We start from the raw sequence: 13604 nt of genomic DNA, 5'->3' as shown, positions 1-13604 counted from the left end.
ATGGGAAAGACCTAGAAGATCATCGAGTCCAACCACCAACTCAGCACTGCCAAGTCACCACTAAACCATGTCCCTCAGCACCACATCTACAAGGCTTTGCAACCCTTCCAGGAGTGGTGACTCCACCAGTGCCCTGGATAGCCTGTTCCAGGGCTTGGCAACCCTTTGGGAAAAGAAGTTTTCCCTAATGTCCAACCTAAACCTCCCCTGACCCATGATAAGGGAAAAAGCAGCCTCAGGTGCCTCAAGCTGCTGGTCAAGTACATGTCTCAGAGATGCTGCATGGCTCAACAGATGGGTCATGGAAAAGGCTAAGTGTCTCATGTCCCTAAATAAGCAAAACTTCCAATATTTTCCATGCTGAGGTCTTGACAAAGACCTCACCCTCCCCTGTAAACCAGGCCACACATGAGCCATCAACCATCAGATTAAAGAACACTAGCAATTAATTCAGCTCTGAGGGCTTGGGCACAGGACAGAGTGGAAAGGCAGGTCACAGGTGAAGGGGTTGGAAGGAGGAGAAGTCACACACTTGGCATACCAGATATCCCAAACATCCACCGGCGGGAGGCTTTAATCCCTGTGGGAAAGGGCACCGGCTGCTTTCCCTGGTTGCACTCCAAGAATTAACATCAAACTGTGAGCCAAAAGGGAAAAAAAAATCAGCATCAGGACCTGGCTCAGCCCCACCACAGCTCTGAACTTGCATCTTCTGCAGCAGGACTACAAATGGTGGCTGCAACAGACCATGGAGATGGAAGGGTGACCAGACTCCACACCACTGATCAAAACACTCTGAGCTCTGTCCTTCAGCCACCTCACTGTCCACTCACCTAACCTATGCTTCTCTAGGAGGATGTTATGGGAGACAGTGTCCAAAGCCTTGCTGAAGTGGAGGCAAGTACCATCCACTGCTCCCCTCTCATCTCCCCAGCTGGTCCTACCATCCTAGAAGGCTTTCAGGCTGGCCAAGGATGATTTCCCCTTGCTGAATCCATGCCGACTACTCCTGATAGCCTTCTTATGAGGAAAGGCTGTGAGACCTGGGGCTGGTTAGTCTGGGGAGGAGAAGACTAAGAGATCTTACCAATGTCTATCAATATCTGAAGGGTGGGTGTCAAGGAGAAGGGACCAGGCTCTTTATAGCGGTGTCCTGTAATAGAACAAGGGGCAAGGGATACAAACTGGAACACAAAAGTTCTACCTCAACAGGAGGAGAAAAACTTCCTTTACTGTAAAGGTGCTGAAGCCCTAGAACAGGCTGCCCAGAGAGGTTGTGGAGTCTCTTTCTCTGGAGACATTCAAGACCTGTCTGGATGCCTTCCTGTGTGACCTGCCCTAGCTGATCCTGCTTTGGCAGGGGAGTTGGACTGGATGATCTTCAGGGGTCATTTCCAACCCCTCCTATTCTATGATTCTATGATTCTTTGATTCTTTTCCTCCTCATACTTCAAGACGATCTTCAGAACAAGCTGTTCCATCACCTTATCTTAATACATACATTAAATTGCATACAGTTGCCCATGCTCTGATGTTAGGAACCTCATTTCCCAAATCCATCAAACCGGAGCACAGGATCACAGGTCACAGGACCTTAGGGGTTGGAAAGGACCTCTGAAGATCATCAATTTCACCCCCCTGCCAGAGCAGGATCACCTGGGGCAAGTCACACAGGAAGGCATCCAGACAGATCTTGAATGTCTCCAGAGAAAGAGACTCCACAACCTCTCTGAGCAGCCAGGTCCAGGGCTCAACACCCTTATAGTAAAGGAACATTTTCCTCCTGTTGAGCTGGAACCTCCTGACAGAGTGTGATGGTTTCAACCCACCACATAGAGCAGGACCATAGAATCCATCACAGGTCACACAGGAACACATCCAGATGGGTCTTGAAAGCCTACAGAGAAGGAGACTCCACAACCTCTCTGGGCAGCCTGTTCCACTGCTCTGGGACCTTCACAGTGAAGAAGTTCCTCCTCATGTTAAGGTGGAACCTCCTGTGCTGTAGCTTATATCCATTACCCCTTGTCCCATCACAGGTGCAACTGAGCAGAGCCTGCCCCCTCCCTCCTGTCCCCCAGACCTCAGATATTTATCAGCATTTATTAAATCCCTTCTCCAACAAGCAAGTCCATGACACATGCCCCACAACCCTAGGCCAAAAGAACTGTTTGAAACACCCACCCTCAGCATTCCTCCAGCTGAGAGGTGGTGAGACCAGGTCAGATATCTGAGTCAGGCTCCAGCAATAGGTCCCTGTCCTGCTCTCCCAGCGGGCAGCCACGATGCCTCGCAATGGCTTGGTGTTGATTAATCAGCTCTTTCTAAAGGAAAAAGAGGATGTCAGCAGGAAGGGCATTGCTGGGGCTGTGACTCAGCCCAGCAAGGCCACACCAGCCAACGCCTCTCATGCTTGGAGGAAGCTGAGGGAAAGGATCATCGGAATTAGAGAGAGCTGTCAGAACATGATTCATCTCCTTGCTCCTGCCCTGGTTATCTTTCCCAACCCTGCAAACTGCTATCAATGGGACAAGGACATCAGCATGATGATTTCAGGGATCATTGTTTGTGGAGTTCCAAGTTTTTCTGAATTGTTGTTTGTTTTTTTTTTTCCTGGAAATATGAAAAATATTTCTCATCATACAACCTTGAAAAAGAATTTTTGTGTCTGTTTGTATAATTACTTTAACAAAACATATATAAAATATTTTTTTCTTTTCTTTGGCAGGGGGGTTGGACTAGATAATCTTTTGAGGTCCCTTCTAGCCCCTAACATTCTGTGATTCTGTGATTAGATTGTGTCATTTCTTTTCCCTTTGTTTGCCCTGACCTTTCCCCCTCATTTTCCTGCTTTTCTCCTAAAAACTCTCCATCTGACACTCTCCATTCTGCAGTGTGAGTAGAAAAAAAATGGCATCTCTGTAACATTCCCCTTCTCAGGTGAAAGAGGCTGAAGTCAGGCAGGGGGAAAGGCTTCTGGGGAAAGAGCAGGAGCTCCTCTGCTCCCATTCCCATCAGCTACCCAACAGCACAATTTATCTGATGTGGAGGTTATGATTCCTATTCCTATTCCTATTCCTATTCCTATTTCTATTCCCATTCCCATTCCCATTCCTAATTCTTTTACTCCTATTCCTCCTATTTCTATTTGTTTTCTTATTCCTATTAATATCTTTATTGCTACCTCTATTTGTGTTCCTAACTCTTCCTAAGAATTCCTAAGGATTCTTTTTACCCTCTTCCCCATCCATCCTTTTCTCCACACTTTCTGCTGAGCTACACAACCCAAACAGGGTTGGAAGAGGATGAAATAAACCTTCAGAGTTCAATCAAATGACCTCCTCTCAATGACTGCAGCCACAAAAAGAGAGATCTGCTGCTCTGTAGGTCATTGCCAGGGATCTTACCTTGCATCCTCTGGGACCATGTTGCTGGGATGCACATTGTAAGGCACACAGGGATAGTCACTCAGCACTGTTCACACCATGTCCTTCAAGCACAGGGAAGGCCTCACCCAGATCCCTCACTGCTAAGGCAGAAATCACTAAGCCCCTGGAGACACCTCTGAATTTCTTTCCTCTCTGAAATTTCCAGGATTTCTCTTTAAAGCCTCACTTGAAAGGTTAGTAGCCTGAGGTCCACTTTCATTCCAGTGCAGATGAGCACCAGGAGCTGCCGGCACTGCGGGTCCTGAGTAGCCAAGATGCCCAAGCAATGGGCACTTCTTCCTAGCACTGCAGTTGCCTAGACACAAGCCACCTGCTGCCAGTGGCAGACCACCACTGGCAGCCAGTGCTGTGCTGCCATCTCTTGGGGACCCTGTCTCACCCCTGGAGAAGAGCAAGTGGTAGGAAGAGGCCAAGGTGTGGGCAGGCACCCACCCTAGAGCCCCTGATCTGTGAAGGGTCTAGAGCACAAGCATTCTGAGGAGCAGCTGAGGGAAGTCAGATTGTTTAGCCTGGAGAAAAGGAGGCTGAGGAAAGTACCTTCTTGCTTCTTACAGCTCCCTGAAAGGAGTTTAAAGTGAGGTGTGATTTGGTCTCTTCTCCCAAGGAGCAAGCAACAGGGAAAGAGGAAACAGCTTCAAGTGGCACCAGGGGAGGTTTAGGCTGGACAGGAGGAACAGTTCTTTTTCCCTGGTAAGCCCTGGAACATGCTCTCAAGGGCAGTGGTGGAGTCAGCATCTCTGAAGGAATTGGAAAGCTGTGTAGCTGTGGTGCTGGGGGCTATGGCTTAGTTTTGACCTGGCAGTGATGGGTTAATGATTGGACTTGATGATCGTAAAGGTGTTTTCCAGCTTAAACTTTTCTATGAACCCATGATTCTGTGATAGGGCTGGAGGGACCTAGGGCACAGTTTGGATGCCTGATTTCCTTCTTGAGTTTCCCTTCAAGAACTCGCCATACATCCAAGCGTTTTGCACAAGGAGAAAACACGTTTTTCCCGGCTCTAAGTTGCCGCAGATGCCAGGAGAGCTGTCCCGGGGCAGCTCTCGGCTCCCTGGCTCTTGCTCTCTTCCCCGTTCAGGGCGGAGCATCCCCCGGCGCCGAGCTGAGCATCCCCTGGGCCGGGCGGGGAATCTTCGGGGCCGGGCGGGGCATCCTCGGGTCCAGGCGGAGCATCCCCGCTCCGGCGGTCTCTGCCCCCGCATCCCGCCCGAATCCAGTCCCCAACTCGACGGGGAGGAGCCGGTAGAAGGAAAGCAGGGGGACGGACGGGCTAGAGGGGCAGGATTTGCCCGGGATTTACTCCTCCCGCCCCGCCGCAATCACTCCGCGCAGCACCGGCGGCAGTGGCCCGTCCCCGCATGCGCTTCCTTCCTGCGGCGGGGAGGGTCGGAGCGTTTATAAATCGGGGCCCGGGACAGAGAGACGGGATGCCAGAGATTTGCAGCACCGCTCGGTCCCTTCGCCGCTTGCCATGCGGCGGCTCCCGCTGCCGCTGCCGCTGTTACTGGCCGGACTGGGGCTGGGGCTCTGCGGGGAACCGGAGCCCGCTGCCCTCCCGGGTGCCCAGTGCCTGGAACACGACTGTTTCGGCATCTTTTGGGCGAAGAAGTCCTTCGCGGAGGCCAGCGAGGTGTGCGAAGGGGGAAGTGGGCACCTGATGACCGTCCGTTCCACCGTGGCCGAGGACGCGATCGCCTTGCTGCTGCAGAACCGGAGCGGGACGTTGTGGCTGGGCTTGAGTTTGCCCCTGCCTTGCACCGAGCCCAGTCAGCGCCTTCGCGGTTTCAAGTGGGTGACGGGCGACCACAGCACCGATTACACCAACTGGGCGCCGTCGGGGCAGCGCTGCTCGGAGCGCTGCGTCACCGTGTCCCGGGACCTGCTCTGGGAAGAGCGGCGGTGCGAGGACCCGGCCGATGGCTTCCTCTGCGAGTACAACTACGGCGGCAGCTGCCCTCGCCTGCCTCCCACCGAAGGGCTGCTCGTCACCTACACCACCCCCTTCGGCGCCCGCGGCGGAGACTTTCTGGCTTTGCCGCCCCGCAGCACTGCCAGCATCCCGGCCCTGGGGCTGGAGCTGCGTTGCGACGACGAAGGGATAAGCGGGGGGCTGAGCTGGGGCCGTGACACGCCGGGAGCTTGGTCCTGCCGCCTGGCCAACGGGGGCTGCGAGGAGACGTGTGGCGAGGAGAGCGGCCAGGCGCGCTGCTCCTGCCCCGACGGCAAGGTGCTGGGCCCCGACGGGCGCAGATGCGAGTCGCCCTGCGCCGGCGCGGCGTGCCAGCATCACTGCGTGGTGGCTGGCAACAGCTTCCTATGCATGTGCGACTCGGGCTATCGGCTGGCCGCCGACCGCTACAGCTGCGAGGACGACGACGACTGTGCCATCGTGCCCAGGCTGTGCGAGCAGGTCTGCGTCAACACCGAGGGCGGCTTTGAGTGCCGCTGCCACAGCGGCTACGAGATGCTGGACGGGCGGTGCCGGCCCATCAACCACTGCGACAAGGCTCCCTGCGAGCAGCAATGCGAGGAGGTGCCCGGAGGGTACCGCTGCAGCTGCTACCCCGGCTACGCCGTTCACCCCCAGGTGTCCACCCACTGCGTGCTCCACTGCAACAGCAGCCAGTGCCCAGCCCAGTGTGACAAGGATGCCGACTCCTGCGAGTGCCCCGAGGGCTTCGTGCTGGACACTGACGCTGACGACGAGCAGGTCTGCGTGGACATCGATGAGTGTGAGATGGGCTACTGTGAGCACAACTGCACCAACCACCCTGGTGGCTACGAGTGCCACTGCCACGCTGGCTACCAGCTCTTTGACAAGAATAACTGCATCAGAATCACGGAGGAGGACAGGGAGGGAGCATTCTCGGGGGATTTAGGACCTACATCCCAGACGCCCACCCCCAGCAGGACCCCACCGAAGGCAGAGTACCTTCACCCTGGCGTGCTGGTGGGCATTTCCGTGGGTGCCCTCTCGGCGGCCCTGGCCCTGCTAGCCCTGGGCTACCACCTGGCAAAGAAGCGCTGCAGGCCCCCTGCCACCATGGATTACAAGTGCAGCAGCCCCCATGAAAAGGAGATGGGGCTTCAGCCAGTCACTTCGGTGTGTGCCACCTCCAGCCAGAAACTGTAGGGAGAGCAGGATGAAGGGAGAGAGGGAGGTGGATGGAACTGGGTAACATTTACTGCTTCCCCACACACTCCCCATTTTTTTAGTGATGGATTTGGGAAAAGCTGTCTTCACCCCCACTTCTGAACATGGTCATTCCCTTCCAGCTGGCTCTTGCAACACCAAGGAGTGGGGAAGGTGGAAGGCAAGGAGCTGTGCTCAGCTTCCACTGCCTTCCACTTTCCTTTTCTCAAGCTGTCAGTCAGGGAAAACCCTCGTGTGTGTTACAGGAGGTGAACCGTGGCTGAGTTTGTCATGGACCATGGAAGGTCAACTGGCCCCAAATCCTCCTTCTCTTCCCTGTGAAGCTGGAGTGAACATGAGGATTTTCCTGAGGGTATGAAGGAGCTGGGATGCTCCTGCCTTTATCTGGTTTGGATTTAGGTTGGGTTTTTTTAAGCTGATGGGTGCTGGAAGAAGGAGCAAAGCTCTTGTGTTCAGCACTTTGCTTCTCTGCCCCTCTCCACCTCACCAACACAAATCCCCCATTTTTTTGTTGTGTCCCCCCCCCCCATCTTTTGCCTCTCAGCTGAGCATTTTCCACCTCAAATCACTACCAACAGCAGGGACCCTGCTAAGTGTCCTGCTAAGTGTCACCACAAGGACTAAAATGCCAATTTCTCACTGTTTTTTTGGTTTTGTTTTTGTTTTTTGGAGGGGGGGGGGGGGCGGTGTGGAGGTTAAGTGGGGATTGTGAGAATGCCAGAGTCATTCTTTCCATGGTAGGAAAGATTGTTCATGGGGCCAGGAAGCCTTGAGTCCCCCACACAATTTCTTCAATCATTTTCTGCTCTTATTGGGTTAAAATCTTTGGTGTGTTTTTTTTTTTTTTTTTTTTTTTTTTTTTGTTTGTTTGTTTGTTTGTGTTTATTATCAAACATACTTAACCAACTCCTCTGGTCCCCAGGGATTTTCCCCTGGTTTTCCCTTTAGTTTTGTCCTTGGCTAAACTTTTCAGGAGCAGGGCAAGATCCAGCCCTCTGCTTCTTCCCAACAGCAGACTGAGGGAGAAATGTGGGGGGAAAGGACTTTTTTTGTGTGTGTGTTTTCCAGCTCCATCATTTGGTGAGGAGATGAGGGGCAGAGTGGTAAGACTGGGGGGGAGTCCTGTTTTGGCACCCAGGCTAGGGGGGAAGCCAGGAAGCTGCAAGAGGGTGCAGACAGCTTTACATCCATGGAATATCAGCTTCCAGCAGTGCTTGGCTTCCCTGCAGGGCGTTTTGCAAGCCTGCAGTCATTGCTTCAGGAGGACTGGACCCTGTAGAGGGGCTGCAAAGCTCAGGGAGGGTTGTGCTCTCTCCATTATCACAGGTTGGAAGGGACCCCAAGGGTCATCTGCTCCAACCTTTCTAGGTGATAGTGGGGTTGAAATGAGCTGGCCCAGCACCCTGTCAAGATTAGCCTGTCCAGTGGAGGGGAATCCACCACTTCCCTGGGGAGATGATTCCAATGTCTGACTGTTCTCAATGTAAAACATTCTCTTCTGGAGTCCAACTAGAACTTCCCCAGGAGTAACCTGTCCCCACTACCCCTTGCCTTTTCCATATGATTCCTTTGTTTTCCCTCCCTGATAGAGCTACCTTGCAGTGAGGAAAAATAAAAGATCTGTGTTGTAGCTTTCCTGATGGAAATGGTTCTAGCCTGCTGCTTTGGACACCTGGCATGGTTGTAAATAATTATTTATTTATTGGAAATATACCCTGAGCAATGCACAGCCACATGGGGATCCTGTGTGGAGACCAATAAAGCTTTTACAGTCTGGGTTTGAAAGCTGCTAATGAATTCTTTCTTTCCCCCTCTTTCGTGGAATGAATGTTTTCCCTCAGCTTATCTCACAGACAGAGCTCCATGAACCCTTTGAAACACAACAGAAAAACAGGAGCTGTGGGTCCTTAAGTGGGGCATGGAGTGAAGGACAGGATGCCCCCAGAAGGACCTGGAGAGGTGGGCTGAGGAGAGTCTCATGTGGTTCAATAAGGCAAAGTGCAAGGTCCTGCACCTAGGACAGGGCAATCCTAGATATCAGGACAGGCTGGGGGGGAGAATAAAATTGAGAGCAGCCCTCCAGAAAAGGATTTGGGGGTGCTGGTGGGTGAGGAGCTGGACATGAGCCAGTAATGGGCACTCACAGCCCAGAAGGCCAATGGCAGCTTGGGCTACATCAAAAGAAGCCTGGCCAGCAGGTCAAGAGAGCTGATTCTGCCACTCTGCTCTGCTCTGGTGAGACCTCACCTGGAGTACTGTGTCCAGCTATTGGATGACCAAAACAGAGGGACTTGGACCTGCTGGAACGTTTCCAGAGAACTGCCACAAAGATGATCAGAGGGCTGGAGAACCTCTACTGTTAAAGACAGGCTGAAAGAATTAGGCCTGCTCAGCCTGGAGAAGAGAAGGATCCAGGGTGACCTTAGAGCTACATTTTAATATCTGAAGGGGACCTACAGAAAGGCTGGGGAAGGACTGTTTAGAAGGGCTTGGAGTGATAGGATGAGGGGCAATGGTTTGAAAGTGGAGCAGGGGAGATTTAAGTTGGACATCAGGAGGAAGTTCTTCACGATGAGAGTGGTGAAGTACTGGAACAGGCTGCCCAGGGGTGTGGTTGAGTCCCCATCCCTGAAGACATTCAAGATCAGCCTTGATGTGTCCCTGGGGAGTCTGATGTAGTTGGGAATGTCCCTGCTGCCTGCAGGGAGTCTGGACAAGATGACCTTTGAAGGTCCCTTCCGACTCAATGAAGTCACTGAATCTGTGAATCTTTTTGTCCTGCTGTTTTTCACTAGTGTGATTAAAACAGAAGGAATGAGCTATAAATAATTGAGAACAAGAAGAACATCAAAAAGGCCAAAGTTAAACCCAAGTAAGCTGGAAATGACTTAGTGCCACCTCAGTATGGCCAAGCTGGGTGTATCTCTTTCCATGGGGGTGTGGTTGAAGTGCCATCAAGAGGTGATGTTCACCTATGCCCCAGCAAGAAGGATTGAGTTCTGGATTTTCTTGTGGAAAATCCAATTGGGGGCTTGCATATTCTAAAATTCCTTTGCCTGGGAGTTTGAGGAGGTTTATTGATGGGATTCAAATATTTCCTTTTCCTCACTGGCTCCTTTTCCCTTCCTTTTTCCCCTTCCCTCCTTTTCCCCAAGGGACTTTTGGGACCCTTGGGCACCTGCCAAGCTTGTGTAATCTCAGACTGTGATCTCAGAAACTCCCTTTCTTTAACACAAGAGGAACCCAAAGGGGTCAAATTCATCCCATGCCCTCAACACCCTGAGGTGCTGGTGGAGAAGTCTGGTGTGATCCTATCCCCTCACACTGCTATCTATGGATGTAGGGGGCTTGGAAAAGTCCTGCAGCCCATCCTTTGGACTTCCCAACATCTTTCAGAGCATTTTGGGCCAAGTCTGTGGTTTGTTATTTCGGAGGGGCACTTGGCCCGTGGCTGGTCACTGATACAATTTGGTAAACCCTTGCAATCCCCGATCCTGGTGGAGGCTCCTTGCTGCCACAGTAATTAACCAATCAATGTCATTAACTCCATCAAAGGCCAGTCTTATGGCTTTTTATTTTGTTGAACCTCACAGCACAAGCAAGGACCAGCAGCTTGCCCCCTGTCCAGCCAAAAATCCCCTTTGCCCGTGCCTGGTGGAGACACCCATCTGGGGTCTGGTGAGGGTGAGGACGTCCTAGAAGGTGGTGGTCTTTGCGAGGAGAGGTCCAGGCTTGCAGCAGGGCTCGGGATGCACAGGCTCCTGCTGGCAGGGCAGAGGAGGGCACATGCAGCCCTTGCCCTTGTCATCCCCCCGGGGAGCAGCGCAGTAGTCGAGAGGCTCTTCCTCCTCCTCCTCATCCACGGTGTTCCCCTCCCCAGTGTGGCAGCAGCAGCAGAGGCTGGTGTTGAGGCAGCGCCGCAGGACGCCATGGAAGGAGTGCCGGAAATTTTCCGAGAGGAAGCCGTAGAGGATGGGGTTGGCGCAGCTGTTGGAGTAGCTGAGGATGAGGGAGGCGTTGTTGACGGTGGCGTCCAAGCGGCCGGGCAGCAGCAGGTTGATCAGCTGCACCACGTAGAAGGGCATCCAGCAGATGACGAACATGGCCACCACCATCAGCACCAGGCGGGTCAGCTTGCCCTCGGAGCGCCGGCGCTGCTGCCAGCCCACCCGTTGTGCCACCGCCCGCATCTTGCCCACGATCAGCAGGTAGCACAGCCCCATGGCCAGCACTGGCAGCAGGAAGCCCAGCAAGGTGGTGTAAACCACGAAAGCAGCCGACCAGGCTGGGCTGGGCCAAAGGAGGTTGCAGGCCACCGCTTGGCCGTCACGGGTAGTAGCCGTGCCGGCAAAGATGGGGATGGGCGAAGCCACCAGCAGGGAAAGGAGCCAGACCCCCCCGTTGACCATCTTGGCCACTCGGGGGCGGCGGTAGGTGGCTGCCCGCAGCGGGTGCACCACGGCGATGTAGCGGTCCAGGCTGAGGACGGTCAGGCAGAAGACACTGGTGAACATGTTGAGGCCGTCGACGCCCAGCACCGTGCGGCACAGCGCCCGGCCGAAGGGCCAGTGGTGCAGGGCGGCCGAGGTGGCCACGAAGGGGATGCTGAGCATGAAGAGCTCGTCGGCAATGGCCAGGTTGAGCAGGTAGATGTTGGTGGCCGTCTTCATCTTGGCGTAGCGCAGGATGACGAAGATCACCAGGGAGTTGCCCAGGAGCCCCAGCAGGCACACCAGGGCATAGACGCACTGGATGGCCACCATGCCGGCGATCTCACTCGCCTTGCCACCCCACTCCACTTGCCCCTGCTGCCAGCCGGCCTCCCCCGCGCCCGTGCTGGTGTTGGGGGGCATCTCGGAGGTGGCCCAGCTGGCTACAGTCCAGAGGGGCACACCAGCCGCCGGGGCCCCCGCTGGGAGCTGCTGGCCCTCGGCGTTCATGCTGGGAGGTGGTCCATGGAGGGGACGCCGCCCGGGGGGTGGGGAGCAGCCTGAAGACAGGGCACAGGCAGAGAGAGAAGGGGCTGAGGGCGTCAGCAGATGCAAAGCATGTTCCCCTGCCTTCCCCCTTGGATCGTGGCCACAGTCTCCTCTGCTCCCTCCATCCATCCCTCTCCGTTCCCCGGGCACCTTCACATTATTCCTTGGGGTGGCAGCAGCCAGGCCAGGGCATCCTGGTGTTTGGGGTCTTAGGAGCTGTGGGTGTGGGGTGTCTGTCAGCTACCCATGGATGCACAGCAGGAGATCCATGGCATGGCCTGAGAACCAGGGCCACCAACCGCCTTAGTGAACAACCTCAAAGGTTTCATTAACCCCCTGCAAGGAAAGTAAAACAGAAGGAGAAACCAGGCTGGAGATCTTTTACCTCTCAATCCTCCTAGGATCAAAAGAGCATCATCCCTCGTCCCTTCCAGGGGGCAGCAGCCGGTGCTGGGAGCTGCTCCAGGGGGATCCACGGGCTCTTGGCAAAGCAAAGTCCTGCTTGACCTGAATCAGATGACCAGAAGGATCCAGACCTTTTAAAGTGAAAGACAGAGCCGGCTGGCTGGGTGGGAATGCAGGCGATTCTCCCTCACCCCCATCACCTAGGCTGTAAAAAATCCGATTTCCTGTTAAAAAAAAAAAAAAAAACAAAACAAAACAAAAAGAAAGAAAGAAAGAAAGAAAGAAAGAAAATAGAATCCAAGTTTCCAATGGATGCTCTCTGCTTCCCCAACGGAAAATAAAGCAGCAGCCGTACCCCTCCCCCTTCTCTCTGAGATGTGGGGGATTCTGGTGGCTGTGCCCACGCCGAGGTGGGACAAACCATCCTCCTCCTCCTCCTCCTCCTCCTCCTCCGGTTCTAAGCCCCGGTCCTCCGGTCCCTGGTGCTGCGGGCACTGCGGCGGGCGGGATGCTGCAGTCCGAGCTCGGCGGCGGGGAGGGACCGGGACCCCCCCCCCCCCGCCGCCCCGAATCCACCCTCCTCCGCACACACTCCGCCTTCGCATCCCCCCTCCTCACCTCGGCAGGTGCCTCCGGGGGGTCCCCGGGCAAAGGCGGGAGATGGATCCGGGTTGCCCTGGCGACCAGACCCCACCCCCTCTTCCCCGCGCTCGCTCCCGCATCCCTCCCGCGCATCCCCTGCGCAGCCCTTCCCTGCCAACCCCCCCTCTGCAGCCGCTGCAAGGCGGGGGGTGTGCGGGCAGGGACCTCCACATGCCTGCTCGATCCTTGCTTAGTTGGCAGGGCAGGAGCATCCCGAAAACCTGGAGATGGGGAGATGGTGGCCATAAGGTGGTTGGACATCAGGAGGAAGTTCTTTACGGTGAGAGTGGTGAAATACTGGAACAGGTTGCCAAGGGATGTGGCTGAGGCCCCATCCCTGGAGACCTTCAGGATCGCACTCGATGTGTCCCTGGGCAGCCTGATGGAGTTGGAGGTGTCCCTGCTGCCTGCAGGGGGTTGGACAAGATGACCTTTGAGGGTCCCTTCCAATCTGATGTAATCTGTGAGTCTGTGGAGTGAGGAGCACCCCAGGCCTGACCCTGAAATCAGTTATACCCTGACAATCTCACCCCAGATCAGAGATTACCCTGACCTTTGTGATGCCATGGCTGTAAAGGGAAAGAAATTGCATCACTTGTTGGGGCTTGGGGGTGGGGGGGTGGGGGGGTGGGGGGTGGTGCGGGTTTTTTTAAGCAGCTGTTGTGTTTGGGGTTTTTTTTCTTGATAACAGGGCTCAAGGACATCTTTGTGTCAAGAAAACACCATCAGCAGCTCAGCTTAGTGACACCACAGATCTGAGGCAGAGACTTCCCCAAAAGGGTTGGAGAAGAGGAGGCTGAGGGAGTATCTCATCAATGCTTACAAATATCTAAGGGGTGGGTGTCAGGAACATGGGGCCCCCCTCTTCTCAGCTTCTCAGTGGTCCCCAGTGACAGGATAAAAGTTAAAGGGCACAAACTTGAACACAGGAAGTTCCATCTAAACATGAGAAGCAACTTCTTGACTTTGAGGCTG

At 54.5% G+C, this 13604-nt stretch overlaps 2 protein-coding genes across 2 annotated transcripts; one reads left to right on the top strand and one right to left on the bottom strand.

Moving 5' to 3' along the window:
- Window positions 1–4920: 4920 nt before the first annotated feature.
- THBD (thrombomodulin) lies at window positions 4921–7284 on the top strand. Its single transcript, XM_054383642.1, has one exon. It carries the CDS (start codon window positions 4921–4923, stop codon window positions 6580–6582), a length of 1662 nt encoding a protein of 553 aa, XP_054239617.1. The 3' UTR covers window positions 6583–7284.
- Window positions 7285–10298: 3014 nt separating this feature from the next.
- SSTR4 (somatostatin receptor 4) lies at window positions 10299–11543 on the bottom strand. The gene has a single exon (XM_054383637.1). The coding sequence runs from the start codon at window positions 11541–11543 to the stop codon at window positions 10299–10301; it is 1245 nt and encodes a 414-aa protein (XP_054239612.1).
- Between the last annotated feature and the right edge of the window lie 2061 nt (window positions 11544–13604).

The sequence above is a fragment of the Indicator indicator genome, chromosome 9 (genome assembly GCF_027791375.1).
Source record: "Indicator indicator isolate 239-I01 chromosome 9, UM_Iind_1.1, whole genome shotgun sequence".
In the NCBI taxonomy this organism is placed as follows: domain Eukaryota; kingdom Metazoa; phylum Chordata; class Aves; order Piciformes; family Indicatoridae; genus Indicator; species Indicator indicator.
Note: the sequence above shows the minus strand (reverse complement) of the source record. Positions and strands in the feature narration are given on the sequence as shown.